Below are 25,577 nucleotides of genomic sequence, written 5' to 3'. Positions count from 1 at the left end.
GTTTGGAGGTGGGAACATCATGGTGTGGGGCTGATTTTCAGCAAACTTCATATAATTGAAGGAAGGCTGAATGGAAAAATGTACCAAGACATTCCTGATAAAAATCTGCTGCCATCTACCAGGATGAAGAAGATGAAACGAGGGCGGACATTTCAGCAAGACAATCATCCCAAACACACACAAAGCCAAAGAAACTTTCAATTGGTTTCAAAGAAGAAAATAAAGCTGATAGAATGGCCCAACCAATCACCTGACTTGAATCCAATAGAAAATCTATGGAAAGAACTAAAAGATCAGAGTTCATAGAAGAGGCCCACGGAGCCTTCAAGATTTGAAGACTGTTTGTGCGGAAGAATGGGCCAAAATCTCACCTGAGCAACACATGTGACTAGTTTCTCCATACAGGAGGCGTCTCGAAGCTGTCATTACCAACAAAGGATTTTGTACCAAGTATTAAATACATTTCAGTTAGCGTGTTGAATACTTTTTCCCCATGTCATTCTATTTTATTACACAGAACCTCATTCCTGAACCTCTTTCTTTTGGTGTCTTTGTAAGTATGGATTGCATGAGTTGGTACCGCCATGAAAATTTCATGTCAATAGCACCTTTATAAATATATTTATCTAGAAAAATGGTGACGTGTACAATACTAATTTTACCCGCTGTGTGTGTGTATGTATATATATATAAAATGTTTGGGGGTTCTAAGTTATTTAAAAAAAATACAGTTTTTTACTTGAAAACAAAAGGTGTCAGGAAAAGGCCTGGTCTGAAAATGGTTTTAAAATACTTGACTTTTCTCTGCTTCAACCTCCTATGTTTGAAGTTGGTGTCAGGGTCTCTTTAAAGACTGATTTTATTTTGCACCAGCAGAGGGTTCTACATGGACACTTGAACATTATTCCTGGACTGCCCTCCCTTGCGGGATCCTTCTTCTGGCTGCTGGAGGTCTGGCGATTTTCTGTCACAAGGTGAGAGAATATTAGATAAAAATTACATTTATCGATTTTGGTGAGTGAGTCTAGGGGAGATAAAGCTTTAATCCTCCTAGACAAGGGTCGCCATTAGTATTTATGGGGTGCCAAACCTGACAGGACCTCCCCACCTGACTGAGGCCGGGGCCCTAGCCCACTCCCCCCATCCGCAGCCTGCAATCAGCCAGCAGAGAAAGGAGGCAGTGTGCACAGTGCAAATAAGTCTCCTTATTTAGGGGGAAGACAACGCTACAATACTGTCATAAATCCAATATAAAATACATGCAAATAAAGTGTTCTTATACGTAAGACAATCAGTCCAAATAATAAACATGCGTTGTGCCCTCTTTGCCTCTAAGAGAAAACAACGCACTCACCAGATGTTGACTTTTAAAATGAAAGATGTCAGATGGCGCCTTTCCATCGATGTGTCAAACGTGTAGAAACTGGTGGTCCTTGGTCCCTTTAAGTACAAGTCACTGGGTCCTTTCCCATTAAAGTCTATAGGATGCCTCTGTTCCTTTTAAGGGTACTCAGTATTGCCCCCACGTTCCAAGCATTAGGAGAGAGTGAGGGAAACCTCATACAGTGTAGTATTTTTTTATTACAAGCTCATTGGGAATAGTAATACACTTACACTGACAATTAGAAGTACGAGCCAAAGGAAACCGAAACTAGGAGTGCTGGTTTGTGTTCCACATCTGTTCCAAGAAGCGGAAGTGACGTCACTGGAAGCCACGCCCTACACATTTCATCATCTACGCGCGACGTCCTCAGGGTAGTTCTGGAGACAGAAGTGGGAAACATACAGACTGCATTCATCAGGAGTATGTATCGTACGGTGTGCAGGGGACAGTAGTGGGTGATATACTTTGTTCAGGGGCATTTAATGTACAAAATGCAGGGGTCAGAAGTGGGTAACACACAGTGCAGGGACCAGGAGTGTGTAATGTTAAGTGGTCAGGTGTGGGTTGCACATAGAGTGCAAGGGTAAGAGGTGTGTAATGTACAAAGCCCAGGGGTCAGGAGTGTGTAATGAACATACACTATATTACCAAAAGTATTGTGACACCTGCCTTTCCACGCACATGAACTTTAATGGCATCCCGGTCTTAGTCCGTAGGGTTCAATATTGAGTTGGCTCACCCTTTGCAGCTAAAACTCTTCTGGGAAGGCTGTCCACAAGGTTCAGGAGTGTGTCTATTTGTGAAGTCAGGCACTGATGTTGGACAAGAAGGCCTGGTTTGCAGTCTCCACTTTAATTCATCCCAAAGGTGTTCTATCGGGTTGAGGTCAGGACTCTGTGCAGGCCAGTCAAGTTGCTCCACCGCTAAATTCGCTCATCCATGTCTTTTTGGACCTTGCTTTGTGCACTGGTGTGTAGTCATGATGGAACAGGAAGGGGCCATCCCCAAACTGTTCCCACAAAGTTGGGAGCATGAAATTGTCCAAAATGTCTTGGTATGCTGATGCCTTAAGAGTTCCCTTCACTGGAACTAAGAGGCCAAGCCCAACCCCTGAAAAACAACCCCACACCATAATCCCCCATCCATCAAATGATTGGGACCAGTGCAAAAAGCAAGGTCCATAAAGACATGGATGAGTGAGTTTGGGGTGGAGGAACTTGACTGGCCTGCACAGAGTCCTGACCTCAACCTGATAGAAGACCTTTGGGATGAATTAGAGCGGAGACTGTGAGCCAGGCCTTCTCATTCAACATCAGTGCCTGACCTCACAAATGCACTTCTGGAAGAATGATCAAACATTCCCATAGACATACTCCTAAACCTTGTGGACGGCCTTCCCAGAAGAGTTGAAGCGGTTATAGCTGCAAAGGGTGGGCCAACTCAATATTGAACCCTACAGACTAAGACTGGGATGCCATTAAAGTTCATGTGTGTGTAAAGGCAGGCGTCCAAATACTTTTGGTAACATAATGAAGCTCAGGGTCAGGAGTGGGTAATGTACATAGCTCAGGGGTCAGAAGTAGAAGGGGTCAGGATTGCGTAATTAGGTGTTTGATAGCCCCTACAGTGGTCTAGCAGGTGTACATCATCTCCTAATGCCCCACACTACTTACTTTCTTGTTGCTTCTGGGTGCATCCACTCTCAGAGCTGATCCATGGCATGTATAATAGGTTGGGCTCCAGTCACTTTGGCAGCTTTTGAACTTTTATTGCTGACAACTTCTGGGAGAGGGATAGGGAAGCATCATACCCAAAAACAATAAATAGCTGTAATTCAGGGGCATTTTTTCCTTCCAGTGACACCGCCGATTCAGGGGTCCACCACAGGTCTTAGTCTTAGAAATCTCTGTGACAAAGCCCAATGGTGGGTACAATGCATCAAAGGAAGAGGTGCCAGGCAGGTCTTGGAACAATGGAGTTTTACAAGAGTTGGACTTTATGGTGTGCCACTGGCAGTTTTTCTTTGGATGTATTGAAATTTCAGAGTAAGGACAAACTACTGTTTGGAGCTAGTACCCAGACAACCAAAAAGGTGATCCATCACAAAGGACTTGGAAACCAGAAACCTTTATTTGTAGGAATAAAACCTTGACGGGGGTTCAACCTCATGCCTAATCTATAAAAAACTTTACAAAAATGTGACTATACACACACTTTAATTTAGACTAAATATTTTCTATATCAGGACTGGTGGTGGTGGATTGGAGGTGGATCAGGAGCCATTTATGGACCATGAGGGACAAAAGAGGAGGCAGACAATGGCTGAACATACATGGGGTGGTGCACATACTGGAGCTAGAACATGGAGTGGGGAGTTAAAGAAAGCAGAGTGCAATTTGATGATGACAGAGGGGAGGGAGGAGTTTTGGTTGAATATGGAACCTTGAGATGGTTTGAGAAAACTAAGTAGGAGCTGACAGTGAGAGTGCCAGGACCCAGGTCTGAACCTACAACTTCTGTGTCTGGAGATGTCTCTTCTTGCTCATCCAACTGGGATGCTGGACTGCTCCTTGGACAATTCCTTGGATAATCTTGCCTTGTACCTTGTTTCTTGTGACCCTTGCACTCTTTACTTCTCCCATGAAATTCCTATTATAAGCCATGCCTTTGCAGTTCCTGTTTGCCAGATTATTGTGCTCTCTCCAGCCATTATCTCTCTCTTGTCACTCCAGCTGCCCTCCGTATCGTCGCTATCAACCTTTGGCTCGTTCCCCAACTATGCTTCTGCCTTATCCTCTCTAGCTACTACTCGGCACTGATCCTTGGCTTGTTCATCGACTATGATTCCGTCTGATCCTGTCCAGCTACTACTTGGTACTGACCCTTGGCTTATTCATCAACTACGCTTCTGCTTGTTCCTTATCTGCTTCACCCGCTACTTGACCCCCACTTGCTCTCTCTCTGCTGGGGCAATCCTGAAGGCCATAACCTGGCTTTGGCAAGCAGCAAAACCCATCTCCACCATCAGGAGCTCTGGTGAAAACCAGCTGGTGCTTAGACCCAGTGCCTCAGGTGAGCCTGTGTCATCTGCTGTACTCGTGAATCTCTCAACTGCTACAGCCACTGGCCTCCGAGCCTGACTCCAGACCATGAAAGAGAGGTATGGTGAGAACTAAGTGTTGTTTGAGGAGTAGAAGGGACGGAGGACCAGTAGCTGATCATGCTCTATGGGGGAGGGTAAAATGGCAGACTGGTCATGGAAAGTGAAGACAGAGGAGGCAAAGAGGAAGTTTATTGCGGTCTAAGGTGAAGGTTAATGTATGGACTACCATTTCTCCTCCTTGGGCAGTTCAAATCTCTCTCTTGATGTGTAAAATCAGGGCACAACTGTTTTCAGCAAACATGACTCATTTCTTAGAAGGGGTGGAGCTTAAAGCCAAAGGGGTGGGGCTTAGCGGGATAGGTCATAGCTTAGGCATGTTTATTAACCACTTCTGGACCAGCTCACGATATACGTTGGTACTTTGAAGGATGATATTGTTGTTATGTCAGCAGCTAGCTGCCATAACCCCGGTATTCTCTTCTTCAGTGAGAGGCACATTCGCCGCCAGATGGGCCCCCTCCTCCCGCTGCTCTCCGGTCCCCTCCGCCACTTACCGGAGCCGTCGGCAGCGGCGGAGGCAATCGGGTCCTTCCTGTGGCCTGACATGGAGACGAGTGAGGAGAAGATGGCCCCCACCCATCTCCATATCATTGCAGGGCGGAAGCGAAGTCAAAAGGTCACTTCTGCCCATAGCTCTTAAAGGGCCATTTAAATGACAATTTTTTTTTTTTTTTTTATTGCATTTTAGTGTAAATATGCGATCTGAGGTCTTTTTGACCCCAGATCTCATATTTAAGAGGTCCTGTCATGCTTTTTTCTATTACAAGGGATGTTTACATTCCTTACAATAGGAATAAAAGTGACACAATTTAAAAAAAAAAAAAACAGTGTAAAAATAAAAAATAAAAGGTAAAATAAATAAGAAAAAAACAATGTTTTAAACAAACCCCGTCCCGACAAGCTCGCATGCAGAAGCGAACGCACGCGTAATTAGTGCCCACATATGAAAACGGTGTTCGCCGCAATTGGTAGAGTGAGAGCAATAATTCTAGCCCTAGACGTCCTCTGTAACTTAAAAAACGCAACCTGTAGAATTTTTTAAACATCGCCTATGGAGATTTTTAGGAGTAAAAGTTTGTCGCCATTCCACGAGCGGGCACAATTTTGAAGCGTGACATGTTGGGTATCAATTTACTCAGCATAACATTATCTTTCACAATATAAAAAAAAAAAATTGGGCTAACTCTACTGTTGTTTTATTTTTTAATTAAAAAAAATGTATTTTTTCCAAAAAAAGTGCGCTTTTCAGACCGCTGCGCAAATACGGTGTGACAGAAAGTATTGCAGCAACCACCATTTTATTCTCTAGGGTGTTAGAAAAAAAATGTATACTGTTTGGGGGTTCTAAGTAATTTTCTAGCAAAAATAAAACAGTTTTTAACTTGTAAACAATAAATCTCAGAAAGAGGCTCGGTCCTTAAGTGGTTAAAAGCCAGGTGGTACCCAATATCTTCTTAGAAGCTCGTCTCAACAGTGGCGGTCAGTGGGGGCAGTATTGAGAGACAGCATTCTGGAGAATGGGGGCCACAGAATACCAGACACACTGGCAGCAGCCACAGGGATCAGGAATTGGGAGAGTGTATTGGGCTAACTGCAGCAGATGAGATTGCGAAGAGATCAGGGTGGAATCCTGGTGTAGACTTGATTGAGTGTAGTCTGGACAGTAGGGGGAGATCTAGAGAAGCTGCTGTAGACCATTTTTAGAAGAGCTTTCAGGAAATGTAGGGTGGGCAGGATTAAAGATCTCAAAGAATGCCTGGGATAGGGGAATGCCAGAGAATGTAGTGCTGAATCTGGGGAGAAACGGGAAGAGGGTTATTACAGAAGATATTCTGAAGAGGGAAGTGGTCAGAAAGTGCAGTGCAGAGAGTGTGAGGGAAGGGGGCTGTAATTTAAGTCAGCTTTGCTCTGGGGTCAAAAGTGCATAACACGCAGAGTATAGAGGCCAAAAGTACATAAAAATTCCCCCTCCTTGCATTACAACCCCCATGACAAAACCACCTCCAGCACATATTCTCTGCTTCTTGAATTGTACTCACCAGCCTTGGAATGCTTTTGCTGTTGAGTCCCCACAGTCCGCCATCTGCAATAATCTACCAATGCATTCTTCATCAGTTTGCTGTGTATTTCACTTACCATTTTTTTTTAAATCTTTGTAGAGAAAATCAAGATTGTGGCTTAATTCTGGAAAACCAAATAGCTTACCCATAGACCCAGCAAATATGGGAGTACCGGGTCCAGTGCCGGCTGTATCTGCTGCTCAAGATGGAGAAGACGACAGCCAAAGTCAAGAATACTTCAATGTCATTCCCTATGGCAGCCTACGTGCTCATTAACATTAACTTCTACATTCTTTTGCTACAAGTACTGCAAAAAATACATGTTTTAAGAGAACTGTCTGTTAGTGGGATGGTGATAACTGAAAAACGTTGACGATTGTGGTGGAGCTGTGTTTTGTTGAAAGTGCCTGAAAAAGGAGACCTGTTATGAGAAATAGGTCAGCTGCCATAGCTGACTGTTCATTCTCAAAATACCAGTTTCTTGACTGTCATGCTGATTCACTGACATCTGTAATTTGTAAGTCACTGGCTCAGGGAAAGTATATAGATCAGGAGTTCATGAATTTTCTTGAAACTGTTGGCTGAAGATCTTGCAGAATCTGACACTTCCGGGTCAGTCAATTTCCTGGTCCCCTGCCACATGTTGCAATTCCATTCGCTGTCCCGTGTCACTGCTGTGTTTTGTAGTGAGGTAGGGAGTAGGGATGAGCTCCGCTAGTTCCGTTCCTAGTCCGAACCCACCTGAGCTATCCCACCAGAAAGCTGTCACACCCCCCCCCTGGCAATCAGAAGCGGCCGGGGCATTCCTCGCCATGCAGCCACACTTATATGTGCAGGTGCGGGGCAGGGATTGCTTTCGACCACTTATCAATGGCGGTCCACAGTGACAGTTTCCTGTTGGGACAGCTCAGGCACGTTTGGGACTAGGATCTGAACATGCTTGAGTTCATCCCTACTATGGACACGCAGGAAGAACCATAGTGCAAAGAGTGGCAAAATAAGAATGTGCTACTTCCAGAAATGTCGTATTCTGCAGGATCTTTAGTTGTTTTATTGTCTTCACTACTTCAGAGGTCGGTGGAATATTCCATATCTCAGGGGGCACCTCGTGTTTTAAAATGTATTTTGCCTACTTATCACCTTAATAGATTTTTTGTGGGATCTTTTTTAACCACCTGCATACGTAGAAATACCGATGAACAGATAAGGGTTCAGACTATGTCAGTCCTTTAAGGAGGAGATGGCACAACCCCAAGCCACCATACCAGGCACCATGGGCAATGACTAGCCTGTTGGCAATTTGATCAGGGCACCAATGCTTTGGAAGCATTTTGGGGTCCTTGCTATTCTGAAGGTTATGCGGGCTGGTATCAGCATGCCATATTAGGCACCATGGGTGTTGAACAGCCCGTTGGCAATTAGAATCTGTCAACGATGCTTTGATAGCATTTGGGGGAGCCTTCCTAAAGCACCTTGTTATTCCAAAGGTTACACGGGCTGCTATCAGTATTCCACCACCATGCTGTACTAGACACCAGGGGGGTTTAAAAGCCTGGTAGCAATTAGCATCAGGCTCCAGTGCTGTGGGAACATTTGGGGGGGTCCTAACTTAGGGACCTTGCTATGCTAAAGTTCATGCAGGCTGGTATCAGCATGACGAGGTCTGCATGCTTGCTGAACACTTGCTATAGGAGTCTATGGGGAAACCAGGCCACATTGATGGTAGCATTGTACCAGACACCATGTTGTAGTAGACACCAGGGGCGCTGAACAGCCTAGTGGCAATTAGTATCAGGCACCAGTGCTTTGGGAGCATTGCTTCGGGTCCTAAAGGACCCTAGTATGCTAAAGGTCATGTGGGTTGGGATCAGAATGATGAGGGCCACATGCTTGCTAACCACTTGCTATAAGGGACTATGGGGATACCAGGCCACATTGTGTGTAGCATTGTACCAGACACCATGCTGTACCAGACACCATGGGCAGTTAACAGCCTGGTGGCAATTAGCATCAGGCACCAGTGCTTTGGAAGCAGTTGGGGGACCCTTTTTAAAATAACTTGTTATGCGGGCTGGTAGCACCATGCCACAATGCCATACTAGGCACCATGGGTGTTGAACTGCCTGTTGGCAATTAAAGTCAGTCAACAGTGCTTTTGAGGAAGCCTTCTTAAGGCGCCTTGCCTAATACTACCATGCTGTACTAGGCACCATGGGCGTTGAAGAGCCCGGTGGTAATTACAACCAGACACCTGTGCTTTGGGAGCATTTGGGGGACCCTTCCTAAAGGACCCTTTTATTATAAAGGTCATGCTGGCTGGTATCAGCATGATGAGGGCCACATGCTCACTGACCACTTGCTATAGAGGACTATGGGGATACCAGGCCACATTGCTGGTAGCATTGTACCAGACACCATGCCGCACTAGACACCATGGGCATTGGAACAGCCTGGTGGCAATTAGCATCAGGCACTAGTGCTTTGGGAACATTTTGGGGACCCTTCTTAAAGAACCCTGTTAATCTAAAGGTCATGCTGGCTGGTATCAGCATGATGAGAGTCGTATGCTTGGTGACCACTTGCTATAGGGGGCTATGGGAGGGTATCCTTTTTTTTTTTTTTTGCAAGTTTTTATATTTCAAAAATAAAATAAAATCCTGAATTCTGCCAAAATCACATGAGCTAAAAAATACTTTTATAAATAGGTTCACAGAGAAAAGATACTCTTCCTTGTTTTTTTTTTTATTTTTAGCTATTTTCAAAACCTAAAATAATAGGCCACAAAAAAAAAAAGACAATAAAATCTATGCCAAGCAGACACAAAAACAAAAAGAATGTTTTCATTTTTTTTTATTATTCCTTCATATTCAAACTTCACAAACAGTGTGAATTTACAATACCTCAGAAAGTGAAACTTACAAAAAAGTGCTGGTAACATTTAAAAAAAAAAAAAAATAAACAAAAAAACATCATCCTTTAGCAACATCAATAACTCTTCCACACAGAACAGAAAACTTGTAAAAGTTTTTTTTTTTTTCGTATTTAAGGCGTAATACTTCTGTATAAAGTATATGCAAGAGATAAACTTTCACAGTATTCAAAAAATGTCACAAGAGTAATATAATAGAATATTGAAGCGCTACAATTATGTTCTTTTTTTTTTTTGTTGCGTTTTTTAATATTTTTTTTTTTGTCCTGTTTAAATAACAATACAAATCACAGGTAAATATAGGTGAGAAAGAGAAGAGGCTAGTTATAGATGGCCTTAAGGGTGCTGCCTTACTGTTGAAAAAAAGCTGTCAAGATGTGAGTAGTAATTCTATACTTTAAAGCACTTGATTAAAAAAAAAAAATAATAAAAAATAAAAAAAGGCGTATGCATTTTTTGTGTTTTTTTTTTTTTTTTTTTTACCATTATATGTCTATATTCTTTTCTGTTCATCTATTTTTTTTATTTCTGTAATTGACAAATGTTTACTGAAAGAAAGAAACTGAAAAAAAAAAAAAAAAAATTATAAGAAGTGACAATTAGCATTTCACCAATCTGCGTCAGAAACTGTTGGCCTGCCTAAGGCAAAAAAATGAAATGTGTTGAGCTGTTGGGCTGCGGCCTTCAAAAAATAATGGCAGAATGCTAGGCTGTTAAGACACGATGACAAATATTTTCGGTACACTGATGGCCTTTTTATTGGTTGTTGGGGAGAATTAAAATTTCATTTTGGCAACAACTGCAATTTTTTTTTGCTTTAATTGGGGGGTAGAAGACAAAAAAAAAAGACAAAAAAAAAAGACAAAAAAAAAGTCTGATGATTTTTAAGTGCTTGTGTTTACTAAGTGCAAAGTCACCAGAAGTCCCGATGGGAAATTTAATATCGGGAAATTGGCTCGGTTTGAAGTGGAGACGCCACTTTAGCCTTTTTCATAATATCGACAGGCTCTGTTAAATACTGAAATAGCCCCCCCCCCAAAAAAATATGGCTGGTGTGCAACGTGCTTTCTTGTATAAAAAGTGCAGTGTTAAGTTAAAAAAAAAAAAAAAAAGGTAAAAAAAATGTAAGCGAAAACACTGGAATGAATGCGAAAGCTGAAAAGCACAAAATCAGACGGGTAACCCATTCTACAAAACACGCGTGTGACACTCTGGCACTCCCAACGTTTATAAGGTGCTCAGCGTAGAGACAATGGCACGTCGAGTGCCGAATTAAGGTGCTTTGAGAAGGTTGTCTTATTTTATTTTTTTCACAACCAACGATCACACATCCCTCACGACACCCTGATTAACAAACCAAGGACATGGTATCGAAGTATTAAAAAAAAAAAGGCAGGCCAACAGTCTCTGACGTCCCCGCGTGGGATAGCATACGTATACCAGTAGATCACCAGCAATTGAAATTCTTCATAACCAATTGTTTGTAATTTTTTTTTTTTTCCTGTTAAATACAAATATATACATGTCAACCCACACATACAGAATACATAAATGTATATATAAAGACATAGTACATACAGTATACATGTATATACACGTGTGTATATATACACAGATACTGCATTAACACCCACTTGTAAAGAGGAAGAAAAATCGAACAGTACCAAAAAGAGTTAGTGAAATGATGTGGTGGTCTTATTATGTAATGCTTTGCCCATTTAATTTTTTTTTTTTTTTGTTTCCAAACAAAAAAAAAAAAAAACACAACTTCTTCCATTCCTCCTCAAGTCTCCTTTGAACTGTAATATTAACGCAACGGTTGGAAAATAATAGCTGTTCACTTGTGTGTGGATGACCAGTTAAGCTCTGCTTTGCTGCTCTGTAACGGTGCAATTGTTGTGAGTACGTGATCCGGTTTTTTTTTTGGAGGTCGCGACCTCAGTCTGGACTGTTTTGTGAGGGATTCTGCAAAGTCTGGGTTAGTTTTATGTCTGTTTTTTTTGTAAGGAATTGAGGAAGCAGAATTCAAAATCTGTATGTCCCGTAGGCCTTTGGCTAACCAGGCTTGTTTACAAATTCTTTCATCCTTGAGTTGTTTTGGAGCTTAGTCAAGGTTAGAATTCAACACAATAGATAACATGCAGCACTCATGGTCTCAGGTAATCGAAGATTCGATTTTCCAGATCAGTCACTACACTATCAAACCAAATATAGCTTCTTCTGGTAAAAAAAAAAAATAAAATATATAGCTTCAGGAAAAATTGTATCCTATTACAAGGCACCAAGAGGGCTTCTAAGTTTTTAAATTGTTTATTTTGTTTATGCTTGGGGTGTACTTTTATTGCTTTTTTTAAAAAGTGATACATAATATACATTTTTTGTTCTTTTTTTTGTTAATAACTTTGTCTGCAGTTGGTAAACTTTTGGTGAGTGGAGACTGAGCTGGATTATCCACAGGGAACCCTAGGGAGCAACCTAGGACTGGTGGATGTCCAAGGGGCCCAAGCTTCAACCTTCATGCTCCTGCAGTAAACCAGAGGGATTATACAGCTGGTCAAAGCAGTGCACCCAAGGGGGAATAAACTGGTAGACAGCTGGTCTCCGATACGGCAGGCCATGCCAAATAAAGCACCTTCTCTGTACCTATTGCAATCTTTAGTAATATCAGCTGAAGGGGTTGGAAGGGGGCACAGCTGCTACCTTGCCATTCTGTCCTAATCCATCCCCGAGTGGAGGGCAAATATTTCCAAGGACCAGGATATAAGTGTATGTATATCATCCTATGTAATATTAAGTCCTACTGGTAAAAGTGGTCCACTGCTTCTGGTGAGTGTTATCCCAGTTAGTTGGTTTATACATAATAGTCAACTAGATGACTTATTCTATTGTTGAAAGTTAATGATTACATGGGCTGATTTTTTAAAATGGATTGCCAAACAGGATGTTATTTTTATATTAAATTTTACATTTTATTTAAATGTATTTCATTTTTAATTTGTTTAATGATTGTTATAATAAAATGGATTGCCAAACAGGAGGGCAAATAGTTCCAAGGACCAGGATATAAGTGTATGTATATCATCCTTTGCAATATTAAGTCCTACTGCTAAAAATAGTCCACTGTTTCTGGTGAGTGTTATCCCAGTTTGCTTGTTTATACATAATAGTCAACTAGACAAGCTATTCTGTTATTGAGAGTTATGGGTTATATGGACTGATTTATTCAAATGGATTACCAAACAGGATGCCCGTTTTATATAAAATTTTGTATGAATTTTTACATTTTATTTAAAATTAATTTTTACATTTTCAATCATTTTTATATTAAATGAGCACTGCTCATTTTATATTAAACTAAATTATGTCATTATGATAATATTAGCAGCTTCTGCTTTTTTAAACATTTTTTTTGAGCCATACTTTTTCGCCATTTTATATTGAAAAGAGGGAGGAAAGCGTTAACATTCCAAAACATAATCTATGAGTTTAATTACTCTAGATGTCCACTCTATTTCCTGAGGAAGAGCTTATTGAAATGCGTTGGACTACCCACAAGAATGCATCACATACTTTGATTTGTTACAGGATTTGTTGGTGCTTGCACTATAGTCTGAAATATAGAGTTGGGCAATATGTATATTGCCTTGTATGGGGATGAAGCATTCAACATTATGTATTTTAGTGAAGTTTCATGTTTTTTCTTTATTATTTATAGAAATATGGTGGTATAGATATGAGTTTGTGCACATTTGCACCTAAAAAGTCCCTCGACTAACAGAACAGTTTTGCTACTTTGCTCACCATATTGTCATTAGACTTTTTTTGGCATGCGCAATGTTTTATGTGGCAATATTTTCAACTATATATATATATATATATATATATATATATATATATATATATATAGCTAAGTAGACTCCTAAATCTAGCGTAATGGAGGACTAAAAAGTATAAAATATTAATTTCATAGGAAATCGTTAAGGTTGGTCGTAGATGTCCTAAATCTTTGGTCAACAGGCTGACTGGTTGATGAACTGAATGAGACTTTGAGGATTGCATGTTTGATGGCTTATTTGTTGAACCATCTTTGCAGCTACAGGATGAAAGTATTTGTTTGTAGAGCTTTTCAACTCGGACATTTCCAGAATATATGTCCAGAATATATGTCCAATAGTAGTGAGGCTAATGATCCCTATGGATGGCTTGAACTCTGACCATCTCCTGCTTAATCGGCCAAAATTCAAGCCATGGGTGGCCCTCCATGCACCACCTGGCTCGATAAAAGTCGATTTAAAAATCGACTGAGCCCGGTGGAAAATTACTGGCTGAAGTGTGACAACATCGTAATATATGCATTCACTGTTCAGCAGGCTGCCTAAATACAAAGAGCCGGCAGTAGAGATGTAAAGATTTAACTAGCATGGATGGGGAACCGACTGATTTTTTTCCTCATTCTGCTCTTGGGCTGAATGAGAGAGAATTGAGCCATGTACAGCGCCCTCGAGTCATGGGCTGAATGAGAGAATATTAAGCTATGTACAGCGGCCTCGAGCCATGGGCTGAATGAGAGAACATCAAACCATGTACGGTGGCCTCGAGCCATGGGCTGAATGAGAGAATATCGAGCCATGTAGGGCGGCCCCGAGTAATGGGCTGAATGAGAGAATATTGAACCATGTATGGTGGCTTCGAGCCATGGGCTGATTGAAAGAATATAGAGCTATGTACAGTGGCCTCAAACCATGTACAGTGGCCTTAGGATACAGGAACATACAGATCAACCCCTGTGTACTGATTACAATACTTTTTTCATCCTGAATTTGGTTTTGAATTGTAAAGATAAGAAAATATGTCACTTGGGATGGACCTGGAGGAGGGCATAAATGAGAAGTGATTGAAATTAAAAAGACGTAATATTCAAGTCTTTAAGAAGGCAGTTTTCACAGTGAAAGATAAACACTTATCTGGCAGTGATGAAGTCTTTTAATCCTCAATATTCGGAAACATTTTAAAATATGGCAAAGTGCCCAACCAGAACCTAAAGAGGTTATTTGTGGGGGGGCCAACGGCTGTGGTAGGAAGCACTAAACCTGTCTATGCAATCAACTGGATCAATCTACGGCAACTGTCCGATAAACCGTTTTACACCCTGGGTCCGAGACTGATGGGACAGAAATAAATAAATAAATAGATGGACGTAGGTGAACTAAGTCATGGGAATTTGTGATGAGCTTAAGGCCACACTCTATGTTTTTCTTTAAACTGAAATAATTCTCACAGTTGTGATTAATGGATTCTTAAAGTTAGTGACATACTTTTAAAGGAAAGACGTTGAAAAGGATATTCAAGCCAGAACTTTAGAGGTGCACTACATTATTTGCACGGCTAAACGGTGTGGCTTCAAAAAGATTGATTGTGCTGATTCTGAAAAAGACGGCGTACGAGACAGTGGGCAGTGAAGTTCCAGCTGGGCTACTTTATAAAAGCAGAAAAGAAGGCACATACTAGAAACTGTATGATTGCTCAAGGAAGATACCAGGAGTGAATGGAGGGGGGGGGGGGGGCATGAAATTAACAAGCACCTAAAGCGCTTTCTTGTGCTCACACCGAACGGGGAAGAACGTGCTTCTCAGGGTCGGTCCCAAGTGACTCTGAATTTGGTTGAAATTAAAGCTTAGGATGGAAAAAGATCAGGGATGGTAAATGAATTTCCGCAACTCAAGACCAGAAATGATATTTGTGTTGACTGCCAACGGTGTCCCCTTTCCTTCTCTCTTTTTTTTTTTTTTTTTTTTCATCAGGGTAGAAAAGCAAACTTTCTGAAGTTGGGTGGTTTGACTTATGGAAGGATAAACCTATCCAAAACTGGACTTCTTATATTGTGTGGAGTTTTGTGCGTGGTCCAGATTTGGTGGGTCACCCAACGTCAGTTAATGATCCATCGTTTATGATATGACATGGATGTGGATGCCTCACCTCAATGGTTTTGTGAAGGGCAAGAACTGCCTGATTTGAAGCAAGGAAGCAGCATATAAAATACAAGAACATGGTGAGGGCAACATGGTGGGCATCGAACATCAGTTCATTTATCGGTCAGAATAATTGTTTGAGTTCATAATTACTTTTCTAACCAAACTCATAATTATCTTTAAAGATCTTTGCAAACCATGATCATCAGCTTTGCCCATCTAAAGTTTCATGAAGGTCTGTTTTGATTGATTATAAATGTACATGTGAAATTTGCTATATGGAGAGGTGTAAAAAAAAAAAAAAAAAAAGAGGGGGAACACCGTTTTCCATGGATGACTTGAAAATATATATTTTTTGTTTTTTTATTTTTACACTTAAACTCCAAGTCCAGTGTTTGACATCTCATAAATAATATTTTTTTTCTCAATAAAAAAATTAAACTTGAAAACACAACAATCCCTTTTCTACGTCCTTTTCAAACACAAAATAAACAGCAGTGGATACAAATATTATCTTAACAAGTACAAAAAAAAAATTCTTATCCATCTTTAACACTCATCGACAAATCAGCTTTAACGTCTCAGAACTGCAGCATATCCGAAAGGGCAATCATAGATTGTTTCAAATTGTCTCTCCATTAATTTGACTTTTTAACATTTTTTTATTTTTTTATTTTTGTAATTAATGCCTTCACCAAAAAAAAAAAAAAAAAAAAATCAATGAAAATAAAACAAACTAAAACAGTCTTATACCAATAAGATGCATTCAAAAATAGAAAATATTACACAACAAAAATAGGTCTCCTTCCTTTCCAAAGACTTTGAAAAAAAAATCTGACATTTACCTCTCATTGCAAGACAATTTCAGTCAAGGGCACACATTGTACAAATAAAGTTTCTTTTGTGGTGATTCTGAAATTGCATCCAGAGAAGGGTAAACAGCTTAAGTTAAAAATTTAAAATTTGAACAGCTGACTTAATAATAAAGATCTTTTGGCAGGCTTTCAGTCTGTGAAAAACTGTGAAAACATCATTTTATTTTTAATTGAATTATTGTAAATTTTCTTGACGTCAAGAATAAAAAAAAGGACAGGATGAATTACAGTGCAACTCTGTCCAAATTAAGTGCATTATAAGTCTGTAAGGGTGGTGTTTTAATTGTATACCAGCTACAGAAAGAAGGTTGTGGTTGGAAGCACTGGGCACCAAAAGATCTTTGTATAAACATGCACGGCCATGTAGATGGGGTGTACTAAGTAGAATCCCTTGAGGCTGTCCCAATCTTTGGGAAGAGAATGGTCCTCCATGAAAATCTATTTTGGGTGACTGATTTCCACTCCTCGAGATTGGTCAAAGGTTGCATTCTATATGACAACAATTGGGTAGCCTTAATATTTAAATGCCTTAATCGCAACCAAGTGATTTGTAGAAATGTACTTTATGTTTAACACAGCCTTTCTCGACCTTTGTACCCAAAGGAACCCTTGCAATAATTTTCAGGTCTCATGGAACCCCTGATCAGGTTACTAAATTGGTGGTCATTGGGAAAATTCCCCTTACTTTGGTGGTGGTTAATGGGAAGAATGCTCATTACATTGATGGCAGTGGGAAGAATGTCCATTGCATTGGTGTTCAGTGGGAAGAATGATCCTCACATTGGTGGTGGTTAGTGGGAAGAACACTCTTTACATTGGTGATGGTTACTGGGAAGAATGTTCCTTACGTTGGTGGTTAGTGGGAAGAACGTTCCTTACAATGGTGTTCAGTGGGAAGAATGTTCTTTACATTGGTGTTCAGTGGGAAGAATGTTCCTTACATTGGTGGTGGTTAGTGGGAAGAACACTCTTTACATTGGTGATGGTTACTGGGAAGAATGTTCCTTACGTTGGTGGTTAGTGGGAAGAACGTTCCTTACAATGGTGTTCAGTGGGAAGAATGTTCTTTACATTGGTGTTCAGTGGGAAGAATGTTCCTTACATTGGTGGTGGTTAATGGGCAGAATGCTCATTACATTGGTGGTAATGGGAAGAATGTCCATTACATTGGTTTTCAGTGAGAAAAATGCTCCTTACATTGGTTGTGGTTAGTTCAGCTGGAAGAATGCTCATTACATTGGTGGTCAGAGGGAAGAATGTCCATTACATTGGTGGTCAGAGGGAAGAATGTCCATTACATTGGTGGTCAGTGGGAAGAATGTTCCTTACATTGGTGGTGATTAACGGGCAGAATGCTCATTACATTGGCGGTAGTGGGAAGAATGTCCATTACATTGGTGGTCAGTGAGAAGAATGCTCCTTATATTGGTGGTGGTTAGTTGGAAGAATGTTCATTACGTTGGTGGTCAGAGGGCAGAATGTTCCTTACATTGGTGGTGGTTAATGGGCAGAATGCTCATTACATTGGTATTGGTGGTTAGTGGAAAGAATGCTCCTTACATTGGTGGTGGTTAGTGGGAAGAATGCTCCTTACATTGGTGGTGGTTAGTGGGAAAAATGCCCTCCTTTAGTGGCGGTCAGAACACTCATGCTGTAGGCTCTGCCAACTGGTGTTGGAGCTAGAACTTTGCAGGCAGCATCACATAAGAGGCCAGTTAGACACTGCTCAAGGAACCCCTAGCTACCTCTGGAGGAACCCAAGGGTTCTACGGAACCCTGGTTGAGAATGGCTGGTGAACTCAAGGGAAAACAATATCTAAATGTCATGTGGACTTTGAGAATAGTTTATTTTCTTTAATCGAGAAAATAAAATTGTTGTACGTTTCACACTGTTTGAAAGGTGGGTCATTTTTCACAGCCTGTACCTACTTGCCTGATGGGGGAAATAGAATTTAGTACGGCATGGTCCAAGCATACCCTCAAGGCTTAATGGCTTGGTTGTACTCAGCACATTCTCTACATATAGCCAGGGCATTTTGTCCAGTATACACAGGCCTAGGCACAATCTATGCCTGCCACAAGGGGTACCTAAGGTATGAATGCCGGAATGACCTGCACATGAGACTAAAGTACAGCACCAGCAAATTCTATACACAAAGCTGTCGTACAGTTGCCTGTATGCTCTGCAGATAAAACCACAGTATGGTACCTGGTGCATGCCCTTGACTGGTTAGAGTGTATTGACCATGCCCTGTAGAATTCACTACAGCATAGTACCGGGTACACCCTTTAGTGCACAAAGAACATTCAGCAAGATAGCTTCTCCTTTCCTACTAGAACAATATAAAAATCTATATGTACAATTGAAGTAAAACTCAAGGTATTAACTAAAACATGGAGTCCCTAGGATAGATTCAGCTCCTTAACTCACTACCACCTGCAATGTGTCTCTGTCTTGGTACTGAAGAAATTTACAAGAACACAATAACATGAATATATGAATGAAAAAAAAAAATATGAAATAGTGTTTTTACTTATAAAGTTCCCTATAACTGATAAGGGCTGTCTTGTTATTTTGGCCACCAGACGGGCAAATCCTACGAGGCCACCTGGAGACCTAAAGGTAAAACAAAAAAAAAAGATAAGGCTTCTTAAGATACGCTAAGCATAGCACAGTAGATGCTCTTGGCGTTTTTTTTTTTAATTTTTTGCTTGTTGCACCTTTACACACGCTGTTTGCCTTTGTCCGAAATTAAGCCTCCGTTCTAATATTTGGTCTACAGTAGAAATTACATATCGACAATATGAAAAAAATAAAACAACAAAAATACAAATGAAAATTTTTTTTTTTTAAACCTAACAATATAATTTTTTTATTTTTTTTTATTTTTAAGTCATTGCTTTTTCACATGAAAGGTTGATACTGCTTGTAAAGATTAAATACAAGGAACGGTGTTAGTAATTTTAAAAAGTTAATAAAAAGTCTAAAATAAAATCTGTTCTATCGATAACTAGTATTTAGTGAAATTAGTGCTGCGGAAAGTGATTCACTGGGGGGGGGGAGGGAAGGTGTCTTAGCTCATGTTGTTTTATTCCTAATCAAAATATATTACTGTAAAATGTACAATACAAAAAGAGAAACATCAACTTGGGGGACCAGCAAAGTATTTTGGTCTTATTGGTCGAGCCCAAAAAAAAATTATTGGCCGAACCATTGGGTTTTACAATGTTTCATGACGATAGACAAAGGCAGAAAGGTGTTTTTTTTTTTTTTTTTGTGAACAGAATCGATAGTCTACGACAATATAGACGTCTGCTATCTTGCCCCGAACTCAGGCTTTCAATGGGTTTAAAAAATAACTAGTAGCTAAGGACACTCCCTACGAAGACCAGCACCAGATGGTAGTTGCCAAAAAGTTTAGTCGGAACTTTGCTGATTTGGTCAACTTCCAAACTGCTTAAATATTATTTTATTTTTTTTTTTTATATTTGTTGCAAGAAACAAATACCTAACATATTCCCCGTGTTTTACAAAGGGAAAAAGTGCAATGCCTTATTATTAGCACACAAATAATAATAAAAAAAAAAAAAGGAGACGCCGACAAGCTAATAACTCACATAAAAAAAAAAAGAAAAAAAAAGAAGACTTCCCCGCTCGACAAGACCGAGAAGGGGGAGATGTAAACGACAGCAAGCAGTAAGCTGGAGCCGTGTTTGGGTAAGTTTAGTGTGATTTTATATTTTTTCCGGGTTTTTAGTCAGATACTGGCCAGATGGTGGGTGCAAAATGGAAATAATATGGTGGGGGGGAGGGGCGTGGCAAAAAAAATCTGAACCTCCCACCCCCCCCAACATTTGCCACTCAATCCAGTTTGTGTGTTCTCGTTATCGTCAGCTCCAGGCGAAAGTCATTTTTATTTTTTTATTTCTCAGTCTAGTGCAAATATAAACTAATCACAGCATTGCGGGCGTGTAAACCCCACCTCTTCAGGCTAGTTTTTTTTTTTTTTTTTTAGGCCTGAATTTCAGTAGGATTTTGCAGCAAGCAGGCATTGAATAACTGAATACGTGAGTTTAAATGTTCCAAGAAAAAGCATAAGGCTGAGACAATTAAACTTCATCGTCCTTATCGCTTGCAGCCTGGACTTCTCATGGTTTGTGTGTTCAAGGACCGGCTTGTTCGTCCTTTTTTTTTTTTCCTCTTGGAAAATATTCTACGACAAGACGTGAACGATGTCCCTTCCACAAGCACAACTTGACTGTGAAACAAGCTTATCATAGACCCCCCCCCCCCTTTTATCATAGACTAGCAGATCCCACTGTGGAGCGAGTTGTCCGGCTATGCTGGACAGACCTTAATTATTGGCCATTAGTCTCTGTAATCGCCCCCTGCCCCTAAATCCAACCAACCAATGAGTTACACAGTATTGGACAGATATCATTTATCATTGACTACATCATGTCTTTTTTTTTTTTCAGGAAGCACAGTTACAGTTTTCGTATCATAGAATACTACTACTTTTTTTTTTTTTTTAATTCAGTCTCCATCTGAAGAGTTTGGTGTAGTCGTACGTGTAGGTACGCAAGTTGTAAACTTTCACTTTTTTTTTTTTAAATTTATTTTTTTTAATTCAGCCCTCGGGGCTGAACGTCATTAGTGGTAGCGACACCTCAATAAACACCTCTTTAAAGTCTTCTGACTGGATGATGGTGTTGAAATATCTAGCTGGCTCTTTCACAAAAGTACAAGTAGGGATTAAAAGGTAGGAAGGCAATCAACTGTGGTTTACATCTAGGAAGATCAACTTATTAAAAAGTGGGTTAGACCCATTCCAGCTCTCTCTCTCTCTCTTTTTTATTTTTTTAAAATTTTTTTCTTATCTTTAGCTAGTTCTTACCGCCCTCGAACTTGGTTCTGCTTTCTAATCTCTCCGCCTGTGCAATGACTTGTCAGTAGTGCAATGCAGTGCAGTCAAACTTAGTGCAATAATTATCAACACAAAGCAACAAAGGCAAAAGAGCAAGACTTTGCAATCCAGGACGAAAAACTTTGACGGAAGAAAGTTGGCTGCAATACTCAAAAAAAAAAAAAAACATAAATTACAAGTGCCCCCCCCCCCCCCCGAACAAAAATCCAGGACAGTTGTTCCATGCACAGCATCTCAAATAGTCTTAAACAAGGGGCGGTGATCCTTACACGACTGTGCTTGGACCATATTCAGCTTGCTCACCTCTAAATGCGATGGGAGTTCGTATGTACAGGAAGCAGTCTAAATCAACTGGCAGATAGCACTAACCTACGAAACGCGTTCACAAGTGCTCCCCCCCCCCCAACCCCAAGAACATAAATCCAGAACAGTTGTTCCATGTACATAGTCTTAAACAAGGGACAGTGATCCTTACGACTGTGCTTTTGACCATATTCAGCTTGCTCACCTCTAAATGAGATGGGGTTCCTATGTACCTGGAAGCAGTCTAAATTGATTTGCAGATAGGACTAACCTACGAAACGCGTTTGACAAGCTCTCTCTTTTTTTTAAATACTATTGCTAAAAATAAGAAGTAAGATCAGGTGACTAAACTGGCATCATATTCAATGAACTTCTGTTTTTTTTTTTTTTTTTTTTTTGAGCTGACAAAACAGTTGTGTCCCTTCACTGTCTCTCCAACCATTAACTCCTCTCGTTTGACTATTTACACAATACTCTTTTTTTTTTTCTTGGCTAATAAGAAATATTGATCGTGGTAAAGATATCTGCTTCCATATTAACTGCATGCTGGGGTGAAGCAAGGCCACCTTGGAAATTAAAATACCTTTATGGAGGCAAGGCAAATAAATAAGCCTGGGTAGGTTTATCTCTGCTTCACCGGGCTAGATGTGGAAAGACAATGTAAGCAAAGAAAGGATAGAAATGTCGGGGTGGGGGGGATAATTTCTAGTTGATTGCACGCTGTGCACATGTGTCAAGAAATTAATTCTCCTTTCTTCTTATTGCAAAATGTGAGACAATGGAATAATTCAGTCTGCACTGTCACATTTAAAGCAGAGATAAAGGTCTGTACCGAAGCTCACACCTGCTCCACGGCGGAAGACGTGCACACATCTTAAATATTCTTTTCTAATAAAATGAATATCAAATGCCAAGCTCAGAAGAAAATCGGAGACAGTATGCATTCAATAGCTGCTTTTGGGATTTAGTGTAGTGATGCTTTTCAATGCTAGTGTTAAGTTGGCCACACACATGGGCATGGGGTTGTCCAACACATCTCCTACGTGACACAAATTTGCAACATTTAGGCCTCCAAAATGATGTCCAATTTTGGACGTTCATAAAGGGTTTTCAATGTCCATATTATATGGAGGATAATGGAAGCAAGAAATAGGCACCACTGTAGCTTTCATGGGATCCCAACGTGAATACAAGGCATTTGATTTCCAAGTGAATATCTGTAGACCTTGAAAGTGGGCAGTGGTGCATACAGAGGCCAGTTATCAGCAGGAGGAGGTCTAAAACCAGCTTTAGGACCTTTACAACTAAGACAAAGATAGACAGCAATGCCAAGACTAGCCTTAGTCAAGTGTCATGGCAAAGCCTTAATAGAGATAGATTAATGGAATGGGGATTTAGTGTAGCGATGCTTTTCAATGTTAGTGTTAAGTTGGCCACACACATGGGCATGGGGTTGTCCAACACATCTCCCACATGACACAAATTTGCAACATTTAGGCATCCAAAATGATGTCCAATTTTGGACGTTCATAAAGGGTTTTCAATGTCCATATTATATGGAGGATAATGGAAGCAAGAAATAGGCAGCATTGCAGCTTTCATGGGATTCCAACGTGAATACAAGGCATTTGATTTCCAAGCGAATATCTGTAGATCTTGAAAGTGGGCAGTGGTGCATACAGAGGCCAGTTATCAGCAGAGGAGCTCTAAAACCAGCTTTAAGACCTTTACAACTAAGACAAAAATAGACAGCCATGCCAAGACTAGCCTTGGTCAAGTGTCATGGCAAAGCCTTAATAGAGATAGATTCAAGGAATGGGGATTTAGTGTAGCGATGCTTTTCAATGCTAGTGTTAAGTTAGCCACACACATGGGCATGGGGTTGTCCAACACATCTCCTACGTGACACAATTTTGCAGCATTTAGGCGTCCAAAATGATGTCCAATTTTGGACGTTCATAAAGTGTTTTCAATGTCCATATTATATGGAGGATAATGAAAGCAAGAAATACGCAGCATTGTAGCTTTCATGGGATCCCAACGTGAATACAAGGCATTTGATTTCCAAGCGAATATCTGTAGACCTTGAAAGTGGGCAGTGGTGTATACAGAGGCCAGTTATCAGCAGGAGGAGGTCTAAAACCAGCTTTAGGACCTTTACAACAAAGCTAGACAGTCATGCCAAGACTAGCCTTGGTCAAGTGTCATGGCAAAGCCTTAATAGAGATAGATTCAAGGAATGTATGGGGCCATCAGCTGCCAAGGGTCATGAGTTTGCCATGTAAGGACCAATCCAAATTTCAAAGTATATTTCAGGGCAGGGGAAAAAAAAGGGGGATATTTTTGTTACCATAAAATCCCTTTCTCTGAGTTCATTGATGGACAGAGTTCTTCTGAATCTTAACCCGTAAGGTTATAGCGCCACTAGGCAGAAAAAGAACACAGCACGGCCTACGGGCAGTCCTAGCTGGTAAAAAAAAACCCTCTCTGCTACAGGCAACCCAGTTCATACCAAAGCAGTGTCAGAAGTATAAGCTTCAATAGAGGGGAGGGTGCTGTGTCCGTCAATGAACTCAGAGAAAGGGATTTTAGGGCGAGTAACAAAAAGCAAATATCCCATTTTCTCTTACGTTTATTGACGGGCACAGCTCTTCTGAATCTTGATCATAAGGATGTCCCAAAGCAGTGCCTCAGCCAAGGGTGGGCAAATCATAAAAAAACAACTGGAACAACCAGGCAAAGTTGCTTACCACCCAAACAAGACCTAAAGGGGCAAACAAGGAACCTTGAACCTTGTGGCCAAAAGGAGCTTCCAAAGTTGCAAACCCATCAACTTCGTAAAATTTTGTAATGAATTACCTGTAGCAGAGACAAGGTTTTTTTTTTATACCAGCTAGGACTGCCCATAGGTAGTGCTGTGTCCTACTCCTGTAGATGGCGCTATAACCCTACAGTCAAGATTCAGAAGAGCTGTGTCTGTCAATGAATGTAGGAGAAATCTTTTTTTAAAAGCGCAAGAATTACCCATTGATCTGCCAGGAATCCAGTGGGCTCCCGTTTGAGATGACAACGCTGTCTCTTCTACACTGAAACCCCAAGCAGAGCTGTCAGCCCTGCCCAGTTCTCCCCTGGTGGACTCCAGAACACCTCTCCTTCCTCCCTTCATCTTCATAACACGGGGGAAGGTTTTCTGGGCAGGCCTGATGACACTGCTTGGGAATCCAGTGCAGCAGGGGTAGATGGATACAAGTTAGAGGAGTTTTCGATTTTGGGCAAGGTCAACAGGTAATTTTTTAATTGTTTTTTTGCACTTGCAGCATTTTTAAATAGATAAAACATGGAGAAATATGCATGTATTGCAGAGATGTGCTGAATATTTTTATTTTTTATTTTCACTTTGCCCAGATATACACTTTAAAGTTAATCTCACATTTACAAATTCTATCCAAATCGAACCACCCAGCTTATTAATTTGCTAAGAACTGTCAACAACAGTTAACAGCCCAGTTAGGCAAATGTAAATTAGAAACTATGGCCTTAAACTGGTGTAGATGTCTGCATTTCTCAGAATGTTCCCCACAAGGTGTTTGCCAGGTAAAAAGTGAAATATTAAACAATCAAAAGTAATCTGCTCTAAGACAACTGTGGGTTGCCGTTGATTAATTTGGTGGGTTCACGTGAAACAAGTCAAAATGGAGCAAAGCTCTGTCAGGCATAGACAGGACTTTATCTGATAGGAAGGTAGTGTAAGGTTCAATTTGCAGGAAGGGTTCTCAACCAAAATAAATAACAAACCGTCCTTGCGTGACTACATGACAAAAATCGAAAAAATGTTGTACGCAAACCCTAAAAAAAAAAAAAAAAAAGGGGGAAGGCTGCACTTTATACGCTTGGCTCGTGGTTGTTGTGTGCTCCTATTGAACTCAATGAGTGAGTCTGACAGGTGGTGCTGCCTGTCACTCTTTA

General features: G+C 40.5%; 2 protein-coding genes across 8 annotated transcripts in view; one reads left to right on the top strand and one right to left on the bottom strand.

Annotated features, from left to right (window-relative positions):
• The window catches only part of TIGIT (T cell immunoreceptor with Ig and ITIM domains), a 25,359-nt gene extending 14,636 nt beyond the window's left edge, over positions 1-10,723 (top strand). The window contains exons 3-4 of one of the 2 annotated variants that reach the window (XM_073617418.1): positions 874-974; positions 6,707-10,723. In XM_073617418.1, the coding sequence (XP_073473519.1) occupies positions 874-974; positions 6,707-6,883 (278 nt within the window). In that variant the 3' untranslated portion in view covers positions 6,884-10,723. The remainder of the gene's footprint in view (positions 1-873; positions 975-6,706) is intronic. The other variant, XM_073617419.1, reaches the window with a different exon arrangement.
• The window catches only part of ZBTB20 (zinc finger and BTB domain containing 20), a 1,365,016-nt gene continuing 1,348,881 nt past the window's right edge, over positions 9,443-25,577 (bottom strand). For all 6 annotated transcript variants that reach the window (XM_073617411.1, XM_073617410.1, XM_073617409.1 and 3 more), the window contains one exon: positions 9,443-25,577. This exon is cut by the window's right edge and continues 12,301 nt beyond it. The gene's annotated coding sequence lies outside the window, so the exon portion shown is untranslated.

Source organism: Aquarana catesbeiana, linkage group LG02, assembly GCF_042186555.1.
Source record: "Aquarana catesbeiana isolate 2022-GZ linkage group LG02, ASM4218655v1, whole genome shotgun sequence".
NCBI lineage: Eukaryota > Metazoa > Chordata > Amphibia > Anura > Ranidae > Aquarana > Aquarana catesbeiana.
Note: the sequence above shows the minus strand (reverse complement) of the source record. Positions and strands in the feature narration are given on the sequence as shown.